This window comes from Martes martes (assembly GCF_963455335.1).
Source record: "Martes martes genome assembly, chromosome: 16".
NCBI classification, from domain to species: Eukaryota; Metazoa; Chordata; class Mammalia; order Carnivora; family Mustelidae; genus Martes; species Martes martes.
In genome coordinates, this window is record NC_137904.1 from 50,138,479 (window position 1) to 50,164,237 (window position 25,759).

General features: G+C 38.1%; 1 protein-coding gene across 1 annotated transcript in view; it reads left to right on the plus strand.

Moving 5' to 3' along the window:
- TANC2 (tetratricopeptide repeat, ankyrin repeat and coiled-coil containing 2) overlaps window positions 1-25,759 on the plus strand; it is a 372,574-nt gene that overhangs the window by 279,430 nt on the left and 67,385 nt on the right. The window contains exons 11-12 of the mRNA XM_080825462.1: window positions 121-254; window positions 11,658-11,889. Of these exons, the coding sequence (XP_080681588.1) occupies window positions 121-254; window positions 11,658-11,889 (366 nt within the window). The remainder of the gene's footprint in view (window positions 1-120; window positions 255-11,657; window positions 11,890-25,759) is intronic.

Here is a 25,759-nt window from a genome sequence, read left to right on the forward strand (position 1 = left end):
AGTTTTTATTTCTCTTGGAGTAGAATTGCTGGATCATAGAACAAATGGAATTTAACCAGTCTTCCTTTAATTCAGGGTTTTATGAATATCTCATGCAAACATCTCATCTTTTTAATCCAGATGTGGATGCCAACAGAGAACTGCCACTCACACAGCCACCTTCAGCTCACTCATCCATCCCCAGTGGAAGCTGCCCAGGAACCCCAGAGATGCGCAGGCGGCAGGAGGAGGCTATGCGGAGACTAGCCTCGCAGGTACAATAGGGTTTTCAGGGTGCGGGCGTGCCAGTTCCATTTTGACCTCAAGGGGCAAAGGTAGGGGGACCCTTGGCAAAGTGGACAGAAATGTGTACAGCTATATCATGAGACCATGGAGAAGAGTTTCTCTTTCTATGCTGTTCCTAGAAAAGTATGTTGTCATTATAGAATGAAAGCCTTACTGTTTGAAAGGCCCTCAGAAATAACCAGAGTCCCATAATGAATAGATAAGGAAGTTAAGACTCAAAGAAGTTATATGATTTACCCAAATCACAGTATAAGCACTCAGTAGTTTATTTTCATTCCACTATTTCAAAACTCTTCCTGCTATACTATACATTCATAATATTTTTTTATATGTTTGGGTTTTAAACTTCTATTTTTTTATCTAAGTAACACCTGCTTGATTTTCAAAAATCAGTTAATGCTCAAAGACTTACAATAAAAACCAGCAATTCTTTTCCCCTCCTCACCCCAGAGGTAGCCACTTTCAACCCCTGAGGCTGTTCTTCTGATCTTTACCTTCACGGTTTCTAAATAATATTCTTATACTGCTGTAATTTTTTTTCATCAGTTTTATGCGCTATCTCTTGCTGCTTCTTATGGATGACGAGAATTTTAGATCTTTAACTTTCCTTCCTCCCTCCATCATCTCTGTACCATTACATCATGATTTTTGTCTGAATCCACCTTATAGTAGTTTCAGTATTAGTACTATGCACATATGTTTCATTGTGGAACCAAGGGTAACATTTCCTTCTTGAGCAATTTTGCTTTTCCTAGGGTTATGAAATGCCTCTTTTTAAATTTTGCTTATTCTTGGCAGGGGGCACCTGGCTGGCTCAGTTGGTAGAGCATGGGACCATGTGACTCTTGATCTCAGAGGTGTGACTTCAAGCCCCATGTTGGGTGTGTAGCTTATTTTAAAAAAATTTAAAAATAAAGTAAAATTTGCTTTCTTTTTCAAATCTATAGCTATAATCCATAATCCTTAATAGCTTTGTAAAATGCCTCTCAGTACAATTTTCCACATCAGTTGCATTTCCCCTGAGAGCTTAGAGCCTTCCATCAAACTCAGCCTGGACCTAGGATGCTCTTGAGGCTTACCACCTAGCTCTTATCCTGGAAATTCCCATTACTTTTCATCTGTGTTTGATCCCATGTCATCATCTTCTTTCTTGACTTTATTTCTCATTTTGGTGGAGCACATCCGCCAGTAGCCACTGCACCGTGAAATAGTGCACGGGAGGTAAGTTTTTAAAATTTAATGTTTCTAAAAGCATCATTATTCCATTCTCATACATTACTATTTATTTGATGTAATGTAATTCTAGGTTAAAAATTATTTCCCCTCAGAATTTTGAAGGCATTGCTCCATTGACTTGAGCTTCTAATAATTTTGTTATTTCTTTTAAACAGTAGCCTTTTTCTTTTTTAAAGATTTATTTATTTATTTGACAGAAAGGGACATCACAAGTAGGCAGAGAGGCAGGCGGGGGAGGGGGGGATGCAGGCTCCCCGCTGAGCAGAGAGCCCGATGCGGGGCTAGATCCCAGGACCCTGAGACCATGACCTAAGCCAAAGGGAGAGGCTTAACCTACTGAGCCACCCAGGTGCCCCAGTAATTTTGTTATTAAATGATATTTTTATTCCTAATTCTTTTTTTTATTAAAGATATTTATTTATTTATTTATTTATTTATTTATCAGAGAGAGCAAGCAAGCATAAGCAGGGGGAGCAGCAGGCAAAAGGAGAAGCAGGTTCCCTGCTGAGCAAGGAGCCCGATGCTGGACTCAATCCCAGGACCCTGAGACCATGACCTGAGCCACAGGCAGAAACTTTACTGACTGAGCCACCCAGGCATCCCTTATACTTAATTCTTTATCCATATTTTCTTTCCAGAAACTTTTAGGATCTTATTTTTTTATCACCATTGTCCTTGGGCCTTTTTTCCATTTATTCTTTTGGTACCTCGTAAGCCCTGGAGATGTTCTTTGATTCTGGGAAGTGTTTTTGTACTACTTGTTGATAATTTTATCACACTATCTGCTCTGTTTTCTCCTTCTACAACTCTTTTTAATCAAAAATTATATTCCTTGGGGGCGCCTGAGTGGCTCAGTGGGTTAATCCTCTGCTTTCGGCTCAGGTCCTGATCCCTCAGGGTCCTGGGATCGAGCCCCAAATCAGGCTCTCTGCTCAGTGGGGAGCCTACTTCCCCCTCTCTCTCTGCCTGCCTACTTGTGATCTTTCTCTCTGTGTGTCAAATAAATAAATAAATAATCTTAAAAAAAAATTATATTCCTTAATCTGATACTCTAGTTTTCTTAAGCTTTCTTTCCTGTATTCTACTTTTATTTTTCTATTTTGTTTTTTGGTTTAAGAGATTTCACAACACTACCTTCTAATCCTTTCACAAGGATTGGCTATCATAGTTTTAATTTCCAATAATTCTTTCTTTGGCCCTAGTTGTTCCCTTCTTTTTCACAGCATTCTGTTCTTGTTTTATAAATGGAGTATTTTCTCTTATCTCTTCCTTAGTACTTAGGCACTAGAAAACTGATTGGAAGCTTATGTGTATAGAGAGCTTAACTATACAGCAGTAAGACAGCCCACCAGCCTTTATTGGAAACACCCAAAAGTCAGTGTTCATAAAATTTTTTCCTTGTGCTATTCTTCTTTAGCAAAAAATTCCACCTGTCTCTTTCCTGGAGGATATACATCCTGGGTATATATCTAGAGTTGGCAAGAGAAGAGTTAGAGTTTCACCATTCAGTATGCAGACTTACTTAAGTCCCTGCATCGTTTTCAGTCCTACCCTTGACCCTTACCTATTCTATGTCTACTAGCCCTAAGTCTATTTGCCCTGGTTTTGTTTCTCTAATGAATATAATTCTCTTTCCTGTGGCTGTTGGGGAAGGTAGTCACCTGGCTGGGCAAGGTGGGTGTGGCTATCTGGAGATCTAACTGCCCCTTATATAAACTTCAAATAATTTCTGTATTTTCAATTCCCTTCCTTACCCCCATCTTCCATAGTACCTGGTGCTTCTAACTTCTGTGCTTTTCTGAGGTTTTACAGATAATCTGGCCTAGTCCTGTTGTCATTACCTCCAGCGGGCATTTGTTTCACCTTCTTCTATCTGTTGAGTCATTTATGAATTGTGCATCTACTTTCCAACCATATATATTATAATCTGAGATTATAGATAGAGATCCCTATAGGTCGAGGTTTATTTTTGAGGTTTTTCAAGAGACGAACAAGAGTTTTAAAGTGTCTGTTTCCAATATTCAGAGAAATCTCTTGTCATAGTTAATTAGTAAGGAGGAACCGGGAGTCATCTGTAATATCATAAGGTTCTAATTTCTTCATAGAAATCCAGTCCAGCCCAGAGCTCAAAGCAGCGTATTTCCCCCAAGTACATTTTTAACCGCCCCTACTTAACAGTGGGCTTCTGAAAACAGTCTCAGATTTCCCTCATATTCATTCCCTCAACTCTGCAACTTTAAAAGACATCTGCTTTTTTCTAAATATTTTGTATAAACTAGCTCCCACTTCTTCTTTAGAAGAATCAGAATAAATATCACTTTGGAAATGCATTGAATGCTGAAGAGCTTCCATCATCGTCATCATCATCATCAACTTACTCATTTTAGAATGGATGTTTCGAATGCATGGAATACAAGACTAAAGTTAAGGCAGTGAACAAAACAGACACAGTCCCTGCTGTTTTGTAGCCCACGTTCTTGGAGTGGGAGAAAGCCAATAAACAAACGTAATATGTCAGATCGTGATGAGTGCTGAAAAGAGCTACAGGAATTACATCTCCCCACATTGTCACTTCTTAGTCTCTCTTTCATCAAGTTTATGTTCAATATTTGGAAAATGTTACATATAGTTAGTAGGAAATTAGTGACTACACTTAAGAAGTAATCTCATTTTCAAGTCCATGATTTCGTGTCTATCTTAAGCAAAATGTAAATAAATCTTTTTTGTGCCTAAAGATGAGATATCTCAAATTTATATTAAACCTTATATAAGAAATGGCCCTTTAAATTAAAATTGATGTTGATGTTCAAGATTTGGAAAATGTTAAATATTGTGAGTAGAAAATTAGTGATTATTTACACTTACTCAAGGAATATATTTTAAATTTCATGATTACTTTCTCCTTAAGCAAAATAGAAATGCACATGTTTGTGCTAGAGATAGGATAGTTTTAAGTTTATAGTGAATGTTGTATAAGAAATGGCACCTAAATATCCCAGTAATTGTGCCATGTGTTACATTTTAAGTATATAAGTTTGTTCTTGGAAGCATAGAGCAGAAGCCAGCAATCTTACTTCTCACTATAACAGGCCAGTAAGCAGAAGCCTTTTCAGTAAGATTTTCAAATCAATTAGTATTTTGATGAAGTAAGCTAATATATGTGAATTAAAAGTGTCTGTGGGGACGCCTGGGTGGCTCAGTTGGTTAAGCAGCTGCCTTCGGCTCAGGTCATGATCCCAGCGTCCTGGGATCGAGTCCCACATCGGGCTCCTTGCTTGGTGGGGAGCCTGCTTCTCCCTCTGCCTCTGCCTGTGCTCGCTCTCTCTCTCTCCCTCTCTCTCTCTGACAAATAAATAAATAAAATCTTTAAAAAAAAAAATAAAATAAAAATAAAAGTGTCTGTGAAAAACCTCTTGATTTGATAGATAAAGTTCTTAATGCCGGTTCTTGTACATCAGTAATTATCATTGGTATTTTCAGGACGTAATGTTAGGTGGGGAGGAGAGTGCAAAGGAGCAACTACAGGATGCTAACTTTCATGTAAGAAAGAAAGAGATATATAAAAATACACATGTATCTGCTTATTTGTACAAAAGAAATGCAGGAAGGATTAACCAGAAGGAAAAGATACTGGTTACCTAAAGCAGATTGGTGGGATGGAGAATAGGAAGAAATGGGTAATGGAAATGGGGTACCCATTAAGATGAAGAGAGATGTGGCACTCCTTTGCATGTATCTTTTTGTATAGCTGTGACTCCTAGAAACATAGTGATATTTCACATACCCAGAGCATGATTAAAACCAACAAGTATGTTGGGGTCAGGGAAGCCCAAAGTGGAATCCAAACATTTACAAATAAATCTCACTGTATTTCAAGATTTTATCCATTTTATTTAGAGTGAGAGAGAGTGCACACATGTGAGCAGGGAGGGAGTAGAGGGAGAGAGAGAATCCCATGCAGACTCCATGCTAAGTCATGCTGAGTGTGGAGCCCAGTGCAAGGCTCTGCCTCACAACACTGAGGTCATGATCAAGATTTGGAGCCAAAATCAACAGTTGGACGCTTAACCAGCTGAGCCACCCGGGTGCCTCAGACCTAACTGTGTATCAAATGGGTAACATGACCACACCGAAGAACGCAGTTTGGAAGACAACATCTTGACTGAATACTGTAAGGCTAGACAAAAAGAGCTGTGCATAATGCTATATTCTGATTAATAAGTGTGTGGTTAACAATTCTGAAAATCCTTCGTGTATGTACTAGAGAATGGACCGAGTAAATAAAAATATTGTAAATAGCAACCCCAGGTTTCTCGTTGTTGGAGAAGGAAGTTAACAAATGAGGAAAGGGAAATCAAAAGTGAGCCAGGTGGCACTGGATTGAAATCTGAGGTATCAGTGCATATTCACAATTTTTAATATGTATATCTGTATCTATAGCTACTTCTATAGATATATTTAGAGAGATATACAGAAATATAGATTAATCTTTGTGTGTGAATTAGTGTCTGTATGTGCATTTCCTAGCTCTCTCCACCAAGAGGGCCCCAAATCAAAGGCACTTCAATAGCACTAAGCACACCTACTGCTCAGATCTTGTTTTATAAACACCATTCTCCAGTAAAAGAAACCAGGGCTCTGAAGAAGTTAAATGATTCCAGGTCTGGGGCCAAGTAAATTTAAGATGATCCTGGAGCATGTTATGGTGCCAGAATATAAGAAAGTGCTTTTAAAAGGATGGGGGGTAGGGAAGATGGGGGGCTTCTTGAAAGAACACAGATACCAACCTGGAAGGATTTCTAAGATTTCCTAGAAGGAAATCCTAATGACTGAAGCTGGAGCAAAGTGACAACAAAATAAATATAGTACTGGATATAACTAATGGAATAAAATAAATCCATACTTAAAATCACTCAAGTAAACAAATGAGGCTTGAGGAGGGACAGCTCGCTCTTCCGGTAGAATTCTGATAGTAAATGTAGAAGGAAAAGGGGAGGAAATAGAGCATCACTCTCAGGCAAACACTACATGGTAGTTGTTGCAGACAAGATCCACTGATGGATACTAAAATCATTGGGCAGAAATTTGAGGAGAAACAGGATTTGCATTATCTCCAAGTGTCTCCCCCAGGATATTTATTAACTACAAAGAGAAAGAGAGTAACTTTATAGTAGACAAATCTGGCAGGAACCTTTACCTTACCTTGATCAAGGTCAGCGTCGCCAGTAACAAAACATGTCAACATCGCGGGCCCGTGATGGGATCCACTGAGAAGGACACAACATTGTTTTTGTGGTATTCTTGCCCAGAAATCTCAGTTGGATTATGAAGAAAACATTAGACAAACCCAAATTGACATTCACCAGAATAACTGATCAGTACTCTTCGAAAGTGTCAAGGTCATGAAAGATAAAGCCCGAGGAACTCTTACAGACTTACACTCACAGGAGTGTGAGGAGAAATAACAACTAAATGCGATACGGGACCGAAAGAATCTTGGAACAGAAAAAAGGACATTAGTGGAAAACTGGTAAAATTTGAATAATGCCTTTAGTTAGTAATGTTGTGCCAGTGTTATTTCCTAGGTTTGATAATTACGCTATGATTATGTAAGATATTAATAAAAAGAGAAGCTGGGTGAGGGATATACAGAAACTCTGTGTACTACTTTGCAACATTTCTGTAAGTCTAAAATTAGTTCAAAATAAAAAGTTAAAAAATAAAAGTCCTACTGCCAAAAAAAAAAAAAAGTAGATCTCCACGCTGGAAAATTACTGAGGCAGAACCCAAGTCTGGAGGCTATTCTTAGCCTCCAGCCCCAGGGTAAGGATTAGAGTCAGAGTTGAGGGACTAAGAAAGGCAAGCAAAGGTCCTTACTCATACTAAACCTCCAGGTCCCTGGAAATATTAGAAGCCACACTAAAGTGTTGGAAGGGATGTGCTGAGCTTGGAATCATTCAGGTGGGGATGAGGAAATTCAAGGAGTCATGAAAATGAGACCTGGAGTAAGAATATGAGAGCAGACCTGAAGGGAGAATTTAAATAGTACAAGTGCCAGTCATTATGTAAATCAAGTTTTTATTTCCAGCTGAATTCCAGATAGTCAGAGCTGTCCTTTTCTTTATGTGAGATTAGCTTAATCCTGTCACAGATTATTCATTTCAAGTAGAAAACAGTCTTTGGAGAGTAAAGGTCTGGGATTTTTAACTGGAGCCTGACAGGTTTGCAGCCAGTCAATCATTTGATTAGGCCCTTTGATGAGGATTATACTTCATCTTATGATTTCTTATATACAGCACTAAATCAAAGCTTTTTATTTTTTTCTTTAAGATTTTATTTTTTAAGTAATGTCTACACCCAGTGTATGACTTAAACCCACATCCCCAAGCTCTAGTTTCATGCTCCACAGAATGAGCTAGCCAGAGGTCCCATATCAAAGTTTTTTTTTTTTAAGATTTTATTTATTTATTTGACAGAGAGAGAGAGACCACAAATAGGCAGAGAGGCAGGCCGAGAGAGGGGGGGAAGCAGGCTCCCTACTGAGCAGAGAGCCCAGTGCGGGGCTCAATCCCAGGACCCTGAGATCATGAGCTGAGCGGAAGGCAGAGGCTTAACCCACTGAGCCACCCAGGCTGCCCTTAGTCTTTTCTTTTGTCTATAGCCTACAAACCTGCCTTTTCTTTCTTTCCTCATAGAAGTAATCTAAAATTTACTTTCTATTGGGGTGTCTGGGAGGCTCTGTCAGTTAAGTGTCCTACTCTTGATTTTGGCTCAGGTCATGATCTCCAGGTCATGAGATCAAGCCCTGCATCAGATTCTGCACCCAGTGTGGAACCTGTTTAAGATTCTCCTTTCCCTCTGCCCCTCCCTTCCTCTGCCTCTCTAAAAAAATAAATAAGTAAAATTTACTCTCTGTCTTTCCCAAAGAATTAATACAATTCTGGTCATATCTGACATATTTTGACTAGAATTATTTTAATAAAAAGTCTAGGGATTTAACAGAAAAACTTGACATGGAGAGAAGTTAATAATAAGAGAGGCATAGCTGAAAATGAAATTTCAACAAGTCATCATGAGAGACAAGAATTCAAGGAAAAAGATTCTACCTGCTAATTTATTGGGGGTAGACTAATTCTGAATCATTTCCAAGAAGCTGACATGATAGTGATTGAACACAAGTGGCCATGGTAATTTTCTCAAAGCTGCAGGAAAAATCTAATACCATTGAACACTGGTGCAATGAGAGACTGAAGGGAAAAACTACATTAGCAGACTTGTTTCCTATTTGTATATGTAGGAAAAGTCGTAGATGATGTCAACACACAATTTGGAGGAAGCACCAGATAGGTTTGACAAATGAACCTGTGTTTATTGATTACTACGTGTGCATGTTCTATGTACATATACTGCCAAACTGCTTTGAAATGTCTAGTAAATAACCCATTTTGAGCCACAGTGCAAATTTCATGAAAATGTTGAATGGTCTTTCTACCTGAATTCTGCAAAGCAGTCGAGACTTTATATTTGGAATGCTGAAGAAATATTTCAAACTAAAAGAAAGAAAGGTAGCCCCAGAAGGGGTAGCTTTCGCAGTGTCCTTTGTTAGATAAAACCTCATTCAGCCTAGAGCACAGATGATTTTTAATAAAATCAATAAGAGAAACCTCTTCCTAAATTTCAGAATTTTTATCTTAAAACTTCTATCCCGTTACTTTAGGTAAAGGGTAAGTTCCAGCTGATTTGCTCAGCTTTGCTTCACCTCGACATGTGGAAGGTAAAATATGATGAAAGTTCTTATTGATTCAGAGATTTGCTGTTTGCTCGTTGTGAAGTGGATATTTGTATCCATGTGGATATAACCACTGACCTTCACTGTTCATTGAGAGGAGAGATCAGCTGCTGCTAGGTTTTCTCTTTGGCTCTTTACATTGTGCTTAAGAAAGGTATAATAAGGGGCACCTGGGTGGCTCAGTGGGTTGGGCGTCTGCCTTTGGCTCGGGTCATGATCTCAGGGTCCTGGGATCAAGCCCCGCATCGGGCTCTCTGCTCGGCGGGGAGCCTGCTTCCCTCTCTTTCTCTCTGCCTGCCTCTCTGCTTGTGATCTCTGTCTGTCAAATGAATAAATAAAATCTTTAAAAAAAAAAAAAAAAGAAAGGTATAATAAAGCAGTGACCAGTCTATCTAAAGGAAAGAGTGGAGATTTTTTTTTTTTTTTAAAGATCCTATTCATTTATTTGACAGAGAGCGAGATCACAAGTAGGCAGAGAGGCAGGCAGAGAGAGAGGAGGAAGCAGGCTCCCCGTTGAGCAGAGAGCCGGATGCGGAACTCGATCCCAGGACCCTGAGACCACGACCGGAGCTGAAGGCAGAGGCTTAACCCACTGAGCCACCCAGGCACCCAAGAGTGGAGATTTTTAAAATGTAACTTCTCACTTCCAATTCCAAATTATGATCACATCTCATTGCTTCACTCACAAGCAATTTCTGTCCTCAGCTGTCTATGGATAGTAACATTTCCCATATTAAAATTTTCTCTGTGTGCCTAATGAGAAGGATTTCGGGTTTTTAAAGAAAAAAAGTGACATTTCTAGTATTTGTTAAAGAGCAAGAGTGACCTGTAGATTGGGAGTCTTTTCAAAACGGAACACTTTAGGGGTACCTGGGTGGCTCAGTTCTTAAGTGTTTGCCATCAGCTCAGGTCATGATCCCAAGAGTCCTGGATAGAGCCCCACATCAGGCTCCTTGCTCAGTGAGAAGCCTGCTTCTCCCCTCCCACTCCCACTGCTTGTGTTCCCTCTCTTGCCGTGTCTCTCTCTGTCAAATAAGTAATAAAATCTTCAAAAAAAAAAAAAAAATAGAACACTTTGGTGGATGGCTGCTCCCAGGGCAGTTTTCATCTGCCTAAAGGCACAAAGCCAGCAGCCAGAAAAGAAGGAGTATACAGAACTTGGATGATGTTGATGGCGATGGAGAGGGGGTAGGGCAATGATGGTGATGGCAGTGTCAGCTGACATTGCTGTGCATCTTCTTTGTGCTGAGCACCGTGCCAGGTGGTTTCCATACGTTCAGGCTGACTCTCCCCTGCCAATTTCATGTTACCTCTTCAGTCTTGTTACTTCCATGGGTAGTACTGAGCCAACAGAGTGCTGTAGATTAAAATCACCCTCTGCACTTACTTTGAGGCAAAGAGAACAGCCAGAAGATATGGAGTGAGCTCTGTGCAAATTCAAACAAACAAAAAACCCAGAGGTTAAAACCAGGCTCCAGCCAGACAGCCCAGACGGATGGATGATATTAAGACTCACACATTTTCTAAGTTCTTTGAATATAAGACCTGCAGCTAACAAAAATCTCAGTCATTTCCTTTTTCCTGCCATCTAATTCTGGTTGTCTCTGGGCGCTAGAAAATACTAATGATAATTCCTAAATCTGAATTATTTTTTATAAAGCTATTTACAGGGGCACCTGGGTGGCTCAGTGGGTTAAAGCCTCTGCCTTCGGCTCAGGTCATGATCTCAGGGTCCTGGGATCGAGCCCCACATCGGGCTCTCTGCTCAGCAGGGAACCTGCTTCCTCCTCTCTCTCTGCCTGCCTCTCTGTCTACTTGTGATCTCTGTCTGTCAAATAAATAATAAAATATTTAAAAAAAAATAAATAAAGCTATTTACAACATTAATTTTAAAAAGTAAGGACTTAATAAGTTATATGTGTTTATTGAGATTAACATGGGTTCTCTGGGGTCATTTTAGTCCTAACGCTTTGGTACTACAAGATTAGAAATTTTCCTGTACTGTTCCATGCTGAATAAATATTAGAGAGATAAATGTAAATCTTTATTGTCAGGCTTGTTTCCCATTTCTTAAAATCTAAAACCCAAATTCTGCAAAGGAATCTTATCATCCAAAACTCAGTTTGCATTTATAAATTTTAATTATATGTGTATTCAGTAGAAATACTGTACCAAATTTCTGTCTTAGGTAAAACAGGCCGTTTCTGAGATAGCAGCTTTTGTTTTTACTTGAAAAAGTTGTGGAATGGGGAGATGGAAGACCGAGTTAGAGAATGATCCTACGGTAACCGTGGCTGCTGCTCTTGCTCCTGACAAACCTGTTGGCATTTTCATCTCTCTGCTGTAGGTGGTTGCCTATCACTATTGCCAAGCAGATAACGCCTACACCTGCCTGGTCCCAGAATTCGTCCACAATGTCGCTGCCCTGCTCTGCCGCTCACCTCAGCTGACGGCCTACCGGGAGCAGCTGCTTCGGGAGCCTCACTTACAGAGCATGCTGAGCCTTCGGTCCTGTGTCCAAGACCCCATGGCCTCCTTCCGGAGGGGAGTCCTGGAGCCCCTGGAGAATCTCCACAAAGGTACAGATGGGGAGCTCAGAAGGCGAAAGGTGGAAGCTTTGGAGCCCAAGTTTACCTAGAGTGTGTCCTAGAAATGATGATTTTTATCACATTGCCAAAACCAAATGTGCCATAACTGATGTCCCACAGGGTACAGTTAACAGAGAAAAGATTTTACTTGAAAAAATGAAAATTCCTACAGGAACTGCTACTTCTTTTCTCCTTTCCCTCTAAAAATTCTCACTCTCGCTTCCAAATAGAATACATTTTTCTTGTACTCAAGGTAGTAGTGCTTCTAGTCCTCTCTGTAGAGTTCAAAAAAACCAGTACAGCCATGGCTCCCACTCCATGTTGTAGAGTTCGTATGGTTAGAAACCTCCTCATCATAATGTTTGGGTGTTTTTTTTTTTCCACTCCATAGTCAGGTAAAATGAAATGGTGTCTATGGCAGCACAACTCTGTGTATGTCCTAAACCTCAGCTTTCTTCGAAAAACTATGTAAAGGGTATTTAAGATATGTTTAAGAAATGGGGGTGGGAGATAAAATGGAATCCAACTCCCTCTCGTACTCATGCCCTCTTTCCCTCTTTCCTCTGCAACTCTGATGTCAGCTGTGGCCTATGCACAAGCATCCCCTCCTTCACCCGTGTCTATCCCATCCCCTTAAGAGTGTTTTATCAGTGCTGGAAGCCAGAGAGAAGGACTCGAGCGAGCATGAGGTTCCTGAGCAGTCGTGTTTATTCCTAAGAGACTTACATCTTTCTTGAAGGTTTTGGAGGTGCTCAGTAAGAAAAAATGATTATAATTGCCTTTCTCCTGGCCACCATCTTCAGTTATTTCAACCTCCATACTAGTAGCTTGGATATCAGAGTTTCTTTTCTCAACTTTCTATACCTCTACTACCTACCTATTAGCTTCTCTGTACCCTAGACCTTGGAATTTCTCCACAGATATTTTAAAGCCTATTTTCTGTACTGTCAATCTACATCCTGCTAATTCTGCCTTCATGATGTTTCTCCCATCCATTAGTCTCATATTCATTCCTGCCATTGTCCCCCCAAAGGCCATTCAGTTGCTCATGGCATCATGTCTATATTACTACCCTTCCTGGTCTTCTCTGGTTTGGGGGTTTAGTGCTGCTTTCACATCATAGCACGCTTAGAAAATTATAAAAATTTGTATAGCATACTGAGATAAAAAATCACAACTCCTTACAGCTAGACATGACAGGCCTTGAGGTTACAGCTGTGCTAAACCCCCAGAGCCCTGAGGGCTAAAGAGATTCATTTTTAAGTGCACCTCTAACCCGTTCTTGACATACCTGGTAGGGAGGCTCTGCCCTAGCCTCTGCATCCTGTAGACTTTATGTGCTGCTTCCAAATAAAGCTTCATAAAGTATCACTCTCATCACTTAATTTCCCTGTTCAGAAACCTAACTATTGCTTACTGAATTAACTTCCAGCTTCTTAGTCTAGTGTGTAAGGTACTTGATAGCCTGGGTCCAACCCACTTTCCAGCCTTACTATAGACTTTTACCTGTATGAATCCTGTGTTTACATGTGAAATACTCACTAGTTCTTAAACACTCACGTACATATTCCTGCCTCCTTACATTTTCTCATTTTTCCATTTCTTGTTATGCCTTCTGCTTACATCTCTATTAGAATTCTACCCATCTTTCAACAACCAGCTTAAATGCCACCTTGTTCATAAGAGGCCTGATGATCCCCCTGCCAGCCTCTAGTAAGATAGAGTATTCTTCCACATTGATATTAGGGATTTTTTTTTGTATTTTTATTTAGAGTACTTAACACATTATTATATGCATAGTAAGGATTTAAAATTTTATTACTAACATTTATTGAACTATATGTCAGATACTATACTTTGTGCTTTATAAGAATTAGTTATTTCTGTGCCTGTCCTATCCCTTCGACTAAATTGTATGCTATTGAAGTTAGGAATCTTTTCTCATTCATCTTTTAAACTTGGATATGGTTACGTCACCTTGAACACGGTGGGCATTTCAGGAAATAAAGTTTGAACAAATGAGTGAACATAGAAATTGCTCACATACTGAGTACCTTGAAGGAAGGACAGTGATACAAAGATCTACATCTTATAGCTCATTCAAGGAGAATATCCAAATGCTTGCAGGTTCAGCTCTAGATTGTTAGCCATGACTCACGTGTTTCAATTTTGCTTCTCATGTAGGTCTCCATAAACAGCTTTATAGCCTTATTGATGAATATTGTTCTCAATGAATTTAATTATTCCATCTGATTCCCATGTTCTTACTTTTAAAACAAGATCCCCATCATGAGCAATAGCTGTAAACAGAATTTATAAAGTAAATGAAATACTAAAAATTATTTTATCAACCAATAAGAGGACAGGAAAGAAAAACAGAATAAAAATTGTTTTTAGGCAGCTCTTTCTGCCCATAGGTCCCATCCCAATGCTTTAATAGAACCACCTTTTTGCGCGCGCGCACGCACACACACACACACACACAAAATTTTAAATTGAACAAGTGGAAATCAAAGGCACAGCTTAAAGAATATAGTCAGTGATATCATAGAAGTGTATGGTGACAGGTGGTAGCTCCACTGGTGGTAAGCATAGCATAACATATAGAGAAGTTGAACTACGTCATAAGCCTGAAACTAATGTAACATTGTGTGTCAACTATATTCAAATTAAAAAAAATTTTTTAATTAAAAATTTTTAAAAAGAAATATAAGAAAATAAAATGGTATTGTGTTAGGCTGCCAAAAGAAGCAGTAAGTCAAGCAGAGAAAGAAAAATACTGTATGATCCCACTTATATGTGGAATCTAAAAAAAACAAAACCAAAAAAAAAAAAAAAAACAAAAAAAAAAAAAAACAAAGCCAATCTCATAGATCCAGAGAACAGATTGATGGTTGCCAGAGGTGGGGTGTGGGGAAAGGGGTCAAAAAAACTTTCAGTTATAAAATTTATAAGTCATGGAAAAATACAGCTTGTGACTATATTTAATAATACTGTATTGCACATTTTTAACTTGCTAAGAGAGTAAATCTTTAAAGTTCTCATCACAAGAAAAGAAAGTTTGTAATTGTGTAAGGTGATAGATGTTAACAGACTTGTGGTTTTCATTTTACAATGTATGCAAATACCGAATCATAATGCTATAGAACTGAACCAAAAACACAAAATCAAATTAAACTTTTTTAAAAAGCAAAATGCTATACTTAAAGTCAGTCATATCAATAATTACATTACGTTTAAATGGACTAAGCATTTATATTAAAAGGCAGAAACTACCAGACTGAATAAAAAGCAAGACCCAACAATATGCTATCTACAAGAGAGGTTATCTGAATACAAAGACACAGATTGGAAGTGAAAGGGTAGAGAATATATATAATCACGGAGCATAAGAAGGCTGGAATGGTTGTATTAATGTGAGACAGAACAGACTTCAAGACAAGAAGTGTAACCAGAGGGCCATTTGATAAACATGAAAGGACCAATTTCTGGGAAGATAAAATAATCCTAATGTATATATACCTAATAACAGAGGCTCAAATTACATGAATCATTGTCAAATCACTGTATTATACACCTAAAATGAATATAACATTGTATGTCAACTGTACTTCACTAATACATATTTTTCAGAAGAATGAAGAAATTATTTCAAATAAGTTTTTTAAGTGAAAAAAAAATACATGAGTCAAAAACTAATAGAACCAAAGAGATAAACAGGAAAATAATGATAGCTGGTGATTTTAACACCTCTCAATAAGTATAAGAACAAGCAGATAAAAACCAAGTGTGTAGAAGATTTCAATGACACTGTCAACCAGCCCGATCCACTTACCGTTTGTAGACTACTACCCAAGAACTGCAGAATATATGTTCTTCTCGACTGCACGAGGACCATATTCTGGGCCATAAAACCAAGTTGGAAGGTTTCTTTGCTTTTCTTTCTTTATTTTTTTTAAGACGTATTATTTATTTGACAGAGAATGAGAGAGAGTACGAGCAGGGGGCGCAGCAGGTAGAGGGTGAAGCAGATTCCCCACCGAGCAGGGAGCCTGGTGCGGGGCTCAATCCCAGGGCCCTGGATCATGACCTGAGCTGAAGGCAGACACTCAACTGACTGAGCCACCCAGGTGCCCCAAGTCTAAAGGTTTCAAAAAATGAAAATCTTATAGAAAATGTTATCTGACATAATGGAATTAAATGAGAAATCGATACAAATAAAATTCCCAAATATTTAGAAATTTAACGACATACTTCTAAATCACCTATAAGACAAAGAAGAAATCACAGAGGAAATGATAAAGTATCTCAAAATGAGTAGTGTAAAATCAATATCTAAGTTTCTGACTTCATAAACTAGAAAAAAATGAGGAAAATAAACCCAGAGTAAGCAGAAAGAAAAAAACAGTAAAAACAAGAACAGACATCAATAAATAGAAAAAAATTAATATTTAAAATGAATAAACCCCTAGCAAGACTGATCAAGAAAATGAGAAAAAAAACTCAAATTAACATCAGATATAAAAAGGGGATAGCTTTATAGTTCCTGTAGACATTAAAAGAAAAATAAGGGATTATTATAAACATATTTTTTTTAAAGATTTATTTATTTATTTATTTGACAGACAGAGATTACAAGTAGGCAGAGAGGCAGGCAGAGAGAGAGAGGAGGAAGCAGGCTCCCTGCTGAGCAGAGAGCCCGACGCGGGGCTCGATCCCAGGACCCTGGGATCATGACCTGAGCCGAAGGCAGAGGCTTTAACCCACTGAGCCACCCAGGCGCCCCTAAACATTTTTTGTTCCCATGGGGCTCAATTCCAGGACCTTGGGATCATGATCTGAGCTGAAGGCAGACACTTAACCATCTGAGCCACTCAGGTGTCTCTATAAACATCTTTATAACATAAATTCAACAACATAAACTGGACAAATCCTCTAAAAAATACAGTTTACTGGGGTGCCTGGGTGGCTCAGGTCGTGATCTCAGGGTCCTGGGATCGAGCCCCGCATCGGGCTCTCTGCTCAGCGGGGACCCTGCTTCCCTCTCTCTCTCTCTCTGCCTGCCTCTCTGCCTACTTGTGATCTCTCTCTCTGTCAAATAAATAAATTTTAAAAAAAAATACAGCTTACTGAAAGTGACTCAAGGGGAAATAGACAATCTGAATAGCCCTTATCTATTTAATTTAATTTGTAATTTAAAAGGAAAAAAATCTTCAACCAAAAAACTCCAGACTCACATGGTTTCACTGACGAATTGTTTTCAACATTTAAAGAAGAAATAATATTTCTGCAAAACTAATAAAATACAAAAAGATAAAGAAGAAATATATCATACACATGTCTTCAGAAAACTAGAGGAGACAAACATTTCTCAACCTGTTTTATTAAATAAGTGTTACACTGAAACCAAAATACAGTAAGGATCTCATAAGAAAAGAAAATTATAGGTCAGTATTCCTCATGACTATAAGAACAAAATCCTGATAAAACTAATAGCAAATCAATTAGTCCTACTCGATTAACATTTGAAAATTTAGGGCTCTCTACTCAGCAGGGAGCCTGCTTCCCCCCCACCCCGCACCTGTCTCTCTGCCTTCTTATGCTCTCTGTCAAATAAATTTTTAAAAAAATCTTAAAAAAAACACTTTGAAAATTTATCAGTGTAATTCATCATATTAACAATAAATGAGAAAATCTATATGTCTTTATATAAATGTATATTTATATAAAATATATGCATACATAATCTTTTCAATAAATGCAATAAAGCAGGGGCGCCTGGCCGGTGGGTTAAATCCTCTGCCTTCAGCTCAGGTCATGATCCCAGGGTCCTGGGATCGAGCCCCACATCGGGCTCTCTGCTCAGCAGGGAGCCTGCTTCCTCCTCTCTCTCTGCTGCTTGTGATCTCTGTCTGTCAAATAAATCAGTAAAATCTTTTAAAATTTAAAAAAAATAATAATAAAATAAATGCAATAAAGCATTTGACCAAATATTATAATTAACAATAAAACTTTCTACAAACTAAGAATAGAAGAAAACTTAGTCTAATAAAGGAAAACTCCAAAAAACATACAGCTAACAATGAAATGTTAAATATTTTCCCCCTAATAGCGAGGAACAAGACAAGAATATTCCTTCACTCACACCACTTACATTAAACTCAACATTCCACTAGTAGTCCAAGCTAGCACAAGAAGAAAACAAACAAGCGAATAGTAAAGATTGGAAAGGAAGAAATAAAACTGTCTTTATTTGTAGATTATTTACCTAAAATACTCTCAGGAATGTACAAAAGAAAAAATAAGCCTACTAGAACTATTAATAAATATAGAACTCCAGGCTATAAGGCCAATATGCATATATCTATTGTATTTTTATACTGGCAGAAAACAATTGAAAACTGAAACTTAAAAAGTAGTGTGGCAGGGTACCTGGGTGGCTCAGTTGGTTAAGCGACTGCCTTTGGCTCAGGTCATGATCCTGGAGTCCCGGGATTGAGTCCCACATCTGGCTCCCTGCTCCATGGGGAGTGTGTTTCTCCCTCTGGTTTTCTCCCCTCTAATGCTCTCACTCTCTCTCTAAAATAAATAGATAAAATCTTAAAAAAAAAAGTAGTTTTTGGATTTTTTAAGCTTCTTTATTTAAGTAATCTTTACACCCAACATGAGGCTTGAACTCATAACCCTGAGATCAAGAATCACACACTCCTCCAACTGAGCCAGCCAGTTCCCCGGTAGTGTGGCAGTTTTAAAAGATGGCTGTAAATTCTTTGGCATTCCTCCTATCCAGAGTTGGGGGTCTTTGTCTCCTCCTCTTGAATTTTTTTAGCAGGCTTGTGACTGCTTCAACCAATAGAATACTACAAGCTGATGCTAGGTGACATCTTGAGGCTAGGTCATGAATGTCCACACAGCTTTCATCTTGTTCACTGAAACACTTGCTTTTGGAGGATTGCATTGTCATGTAAGAACTAAAGAAGTACCAACACTTAAGTGTTCTGGTTGACTAGCCCTGACATGGGAGTTTTTGTTCCAGGTGATTTCAGCCCACAGCCATTTGAGTAACCCCTACAGGTCTGATGCAGCAGTAGTTAACTGTAACAAACAATGTATTTATTTTATTTTATTTTATTTTATTTTATTTTATTTTATTTTATTTTATTTTATTTTTTTAGTGTTGCAAGTTTCATTGTTTATGAACCATACCCAGTGCTCAATCCAATACGTGCCCTCCACAGTACCCACCACCAGGCTCACCCATCCTCCTATCCCCTCCCCTCCAAAACCCTTACTTGGTTTCTCAGAGTCCATAGTCTCTCATGCATCCTCTCCCCCTCCAATTTATCCCAATTCACTTTTCCTTTCCTTCTCCTAATGTCCTCCATGTTATTACTTATGCTTCACGAGTAAGTGAAACCATAAGATAATTGACTTTCTCTGCTTGCCTTATTTCACTCAACACAATCTCTTCCAGTCCTGTCCATGTTGATACAAAAGTTGGGTATTCATCCTTTCTGATGGCTGCATAATATTCCACTGTATATATAGACCGTATCTTCTTTATCCATTCGTCTGTTGAAGGGTATCTTGGCTCTTTCCACAGTTTGGCAAGCCATTGCTGCTATGAACATTGGGGTACAGATGGCCCTTCTTTTCACTACATCTGTATCTTTGGGGTAAATACTCAGTAGTGCAATTGCAGAGTAGCTGTATGTTTAATTTTTGAGGGATCTCCACACTGTTTTCCAAAGTGGCTACACCAGTGGAACAGAAGAGTAGAGAGTCCAGATATGGACCCTCAACTCTATGGTCAAATAATCTTTGATAAAGCAGGAAAAGATATCCAGTGGAAAAGACAGTCCCTTCAATAAATGGTGCTGGGAGAATTGGACAGCTATGTATAGAGGAATGAAACTCAACCATTCTTTTACACCATACACAAAGATAAACTCGAAATGAATGAAAGACCTCAACGTGAGGCAGAAATCTATCAAAATCCTAGAGGAGAACATAGGCAGTAACTTCTTCGACATCAGCCATAGCAACTTCTTTCAAGACATGTCTCCAAAGGCAAAGGAAACAAAAGCGAAAATGAACTTTTGAGACTTCATCAAGATAAAAAGCTTCTGCACAGCAAAGGAAACAGTCAACAAAACAAAGAGGCAACCCACGGAATGGGAGAAGATATTCTCAAATGACACTACAAACAATATTTTATGTAGTGTCAAAGTACTTAAGAAAAAACTTAACAAAAGATGATAAGACCTTCTCAGTGAAAGCTACAAAACATTTTAGAGTGAAATTACAGAACTTAGTAAATGGAAATATACCTAGTTTGTAGATTAGAATTTTTCCCCCACACTGGTCTATAGAGTCAACATAATCTAAAGACACTTCACAAAAGAAGATACCAAGTGCGCCTACAAGCACAAGAAAAGGTGTTTAACATCATTAGTCATCAGAAAAATGCAAATTAAAAACACAGTGAGACACCACTTTACTCCCACTAGAATAGGTTAAAATTTTTTAAGTCGAGCGTCAAATGTTGGTGATGGTGATGAGCAGCTGGAACTCTCACATGATGCTGGTGGGAGTATGAGATGGTACAACTACTTTGGAAAACTGGCAGTTCTTTATAAAGTTAAATATAAATCTGCTTTATGACCAAGAAATTCTATGCCTATGTGTTTACCCAAAAGAAATGAAAACATATGTCTACAAAAAGACTTGTACAACAATGTTCATAGCAGTTTTATTCATCGTAGTTAGAAACTGGATACAACCCAAATGTCCTTCAACAGAATAGGTAAACAAGTTGTTGTATATTCACTCAATGGAATACTTCATAATATTAAAAAAGGAATAAACTAATAATATATATAATAATCTATATATAGTAATAATAATATACTCAACATATATAGAGGAATCTCAATATCATGTTAAACAAAAGAAACAAGTGTATATAGTCTATGGTGATAGAAGAGTGATTGCCTATTAAAGATTGGGAGGGAACCTAAGAGAAATTTCTGGAATGATGAAAATGTTTTATATTTTGATTGGCATGTTAGTTACATGAGTTACATATATTTGTCAAAACTGATCGAAGTGTGCAGTTAAGTTCTTCACAATTAACTCTAAGTAAATTTTATCACAATAATTTTTAAGATAGATTATTTTTAAAGGTAGCTGAAGCTTTCTTTACGGGGAAGTTCAGTGGTAAACATTTTCAGTTTAGATTCAGAAGCTAGATTTCAAATTGTACATTTTTCTTTTAAAAAATGAAAAGTCATGGGGCTCCCAGGTCACTCAGTCGGTTAGACATCTGCCTTTGGTTCAGGTTGTGATCCCAGAGTCCTGGGATCGAGTTCTGCATTGGGTTCCCTGCTCAGTAGGGAGTCTGCTTCTCCCTTGCCCGGTTAGTGCGTGCTGTTGCGCGCTCGCTGTCTCGCTTGCTCACTCTCAAATAAATAAATAAAATCTTTTTTTTTTAATAGAAGTATTTTCTTTTTTTTTTAAAGATTTTATTTAATTATTTGACAGAGAGAGATCACAAGCAGGCAGAGAGGCAGCCAGAGAGAGAGGGGGAAGCAGGCTCCCTGCTGAGCAGAGAGCCCGATGTGGGTCTCGATCCCAGGACCCTGAGATCATGACCTGAGCCAAAGGCAGAGGCTTAACCCCCTGAGCCACCCAGGTGCCCCTAAATAGAAGTATTTTCACAATACTCTAAGGTTCTACAAGTGTAGTGACAAAAACACATACAGGGATGCCTGGGTGGCTCAGCTGTTTCAACATCCAACTCCTGATTTTGGCCCAAGTCATGATCTCAGGGCCTGAAATTGAGCCCCCCCCCCCACCATTGGGCTTTGCACTGGGAATGCAGCCAGCTTAAGATTCTCTCTCTCCCCTTCCCTGCACACATGTGCAGCCTCTCTAAGGAAAAAAAAAAAAAAAAAAAAAAAAAAAAAAACTTTTTTTTTTTTAAATAACAAAACACATACATGCAAAACAAATGGAAAAGTTTTGCAGTTTCCTGGTGAGCTCTTGCTTCAGCCACCGATATGCAATAAAAGGAGATACTAATTTGTTATCACAACTAAAAGGAAGATAATTCACATGTGATGTGCAGCTTTTCTGAACAAAAAATGTTGTCTGATATGAGCCTTCCTTTCACTTTTGATAATTCCTACACAGTATACCAGTAAAATCCCACGCAGTAGGATTTAGTTCTGACTATAGTACTAGCTACCATCTCTTCTCTTGCAGTCTCTGTCCTTCTTATTTCTCTCAGATTCCTAGGTACAGAGTCTCAGAATAGGGGTGCTAAGCACGAGTTCCAGCATTTGTTGAGTGTACATATAAGCAAGGGCAGTAGGGAATCCCTGGTGAATACAGTTTTACAAGGGAATAAAAACAAAGGTTAAAGGGCTTATAAACTTTTCCAGGGACTTGTCAGCTAGAACAGTGGCTCCTAAGCACCAGTCCCTTCGAAGTTTTCATTAGTCCATTAACAAAATAAGAAAACAAACAGCCTAGAATTTGTGTGAATATAGTTTGGTATATATGTGTATGTAAAAGTTAGAGAGATTACATCTTTCCTCTTTTTTAATATTAAAGTATTTTTATTCTATGAACTAATGGTGATAGTAGATGGTAATTGCACTTTTTTTTTTTAAGATTTTTTTTTTTATTTATTTGACAGACAGAGATCACAAGTAGACAGAGAGTCAGGCAGAGAGAGAGGAGGAAGCAGGCTCCCAGGGAGCAGAGAGCCTGATGCGGGGCTTGATCCCAGGACCCTCGGATCATGACCTGAGCCAAAGGCAGAGGCTTTAACCCTCTGAGCCACCCAGGCGCCCCGGTAATTGCACTTTAAATGTTCTTACTGGTCGGATGCCTGGCTGGCTTAGTAGGTAGAGCACAGCACGTGACTCTTGAACCTTGGGGTCGTTAGTTCAAGCATCATGTTGGGTATAGAGTATACTTTAAAAAATAAATAAATAAATAAGAAACAGCAATCCTTTGTTGGCCCCCAATTTTTTTTAATTTTTATTTGTCTATAAAACCTTTTAAAGCTACTGATGATAGAATATGTATTTAAAGAACCTGCCAAAATTTGGAAATGAGCATGCAGAAGCACTCTGTAAGGCTAGTTGCATTTGAGAGGTGAAAGCTAAATATCATTAAGTCCTCATCTCTTAAATTTATAACTGAGATACCTTATTTAGCAGAGGAAAAGGAAATTTTTTAGGAATACTTCTCATTGTTTTACAATATTAGTACCGTTTGGAAATCCTTTGCATTTATTCTTAATCCTAAAAAAAGTAATCTTAGATAAACATGATGTCCTTATTTCTTAACAGATGAAATATTTTTGATACTTCCTTTATATCACCGGTATTACTAGGTGACTTCTAAGTAACCTCTTCAAGGAAGCAAATCTCCAAAAAAAGGAAAAAATAGCCAAGATTGAGAACAATGTAATTATCATAAGTGGGACATACTTCCTTTAAAAAAAAAAAAAGAAATAATACATTGTCTACTTTACTCTTGGCATGAGTAATATAATCTACTGGGAATTTATGCAAATAAAAATGTAATTTTTATCAGCTATGGAATTATCTCATTCATTAAAATGTCCAGATCACAATTTAGAGCATGTTCTTGATCTTTATGCTTAAGAATGTGTTTGAAATGTTTTTCCCAAAGAAAATCCCAGCAAATGCATTACCACCAGACTTTTTCTCCACTGGAAGATCATGGCTTTCTGACGAAAGAGTCTGGGTGAAGTTAAGGGAGGTGTAATTGAAGGTAGGGAGACAATGATGTGCTGATAAAATTTTAACAGCCAGCTGGAGAGGGAGGGTTTGTAATATTTGCCCATTTCCACTGTGTAAATAAATATTCCCTCCTGGGCCAGTTTTAGGCTACCAGCTGTTTAACAACCAGCTCTTAAAAAGACTGCAGCTGATTTTCCTGGATCAGTACAGGTGGGCTTCAGCCCACCACTTGGTGGGGCAAGGTGATGGTGCCCAGTAAGGAAGAGATCTATTACAGCTGCCAAGTAGAATGTAATTAGAAAATTCCTCTATGGACATTAAAGGCACAATTATGCTTATGGGTGCCATGGTCCTCGAAATCAAGAACATAAGAGCCCCCACTTTTGTGGGTCAGTCCATTAGTTCCAAACAACCTTTTTTGTCTTTCTTAATTCTTTGGACTCCCTATAGGAATAATGTTTTTTCTTAGTACTATGTCATCAAGGATGTCATTTCATTAATAATCATTGTTAACAGAGCTGGAATCCATAGTTCATTTCAAAGAGTCACCAGATGAAAGTAACAGTTAAAATTCTTCATAATTTGAGAACTGACTTACAGTCCTTAGGATATTAAAATTAAATTGCTATAATATAAAGCTTGTACTTTAGGGGAGAAATAGAAAGTTTTATTAATCATGAAAAAAATCTGCATATTTTCAAGTAGGAAACCAAAATATGTATTTTCGATTGGTCTTAACTCTTTTAAAAGAGCTAGTCTTGTACAGAAGTCTATGGACTTTTACTTCTGTCCCCAACTTCTTGCTTTCCTCCTTGCAGAACCTGTCAAGTCCTACTAACCATAGTTGATCCTTAAACAACCCAGAGGTTAGGGTCACTGACACCTACAAAAACAAAAATCTGCATACAACTTGTGACTCCCCCAAAATTAACTATTTTTTTAAATTTTTATTTTTATTTTTTTTAAATTAACTATAGCCTACTGTTGACCTGAAGCCTTACCAATAACATGAACAGTCAATTAACACATATTCTGTATGATGTATGTATTATGTAATGTATTCTCACAATGAAGTAAGCTAGAGAAATAAGTTATTCAGAAAGTCATAAGGAAGAGAAAACACATTTACAGTACTGTACTGTATTTATCTAAAAAAAATCCACATGTAAGTGGACCCATGCAATTCAAAGCCATGTTGTTTAAGGGTCGAATGTAGTAATTTTTAGTTACTACTTACAATTCCTTTGTACTAAAGTGTACATTTTAATCTCTATAATTTGTTCACTGTGGTTCAAGAATCACTAAGCATTTAATGAGAGTGGAAGCCTGAAAACCCTCCAACCCTTATTCTACAGCCTAGCCCTAAAGATAAACTGATTTTGTCAAGCTGGGAGAGTATAGAGTTCAGGAGAGAACTAAACACAAAAGTGGCACGTATTTGTCTTTCCCATTGACTCCGTCTTCCTGGGAAGATCACACAACGGTCTGGTCCCACTGAAGCTGCATTAGGTGCAGTGTAGGAAGCTGCTAGTTCTGTAAGATCTTGGGATCCAACCTTCCTCATTGAGATCTCTCTACTGGCTCGGATTTTTTCTCTTTGTTCCACCCCCTTCTTTCCCACTACACATTCACATGAAGTCATATATACTGCTTTGGACTTCACATTAAACCTTTTTCATAGGGGCAGGTTGGGGGTATGAGAAGGAATTCCCAAAGGAACATGTGACTCTGTTCTCTTTAATGCTATCAGTTAGAAAAAAACAACACATTCTTTTCAGCATTTTCGAGTTTGGGAGAAAAATGAATTTCCATGTGCAAATTTTCACAAATGTCCTGTTTAGTTTGTCTCAAAACTGATAACATGGGGGAGATGATGATCATACATACACTTCATATATTACATGTATAACAAAACTTTCACCTCTGGTAAAAACAAAATGAATTCACTAAATAAATTATTCTTTGTCTTTATAATAAATTATGTGCCCTGAGCATTTAGTAAACACACAAGAGATCTTTTTCTAATTTTTTTTTCCCGAAACAGATAATTGGTCAAAGACCCAAAAAGAACTCAGTTATCC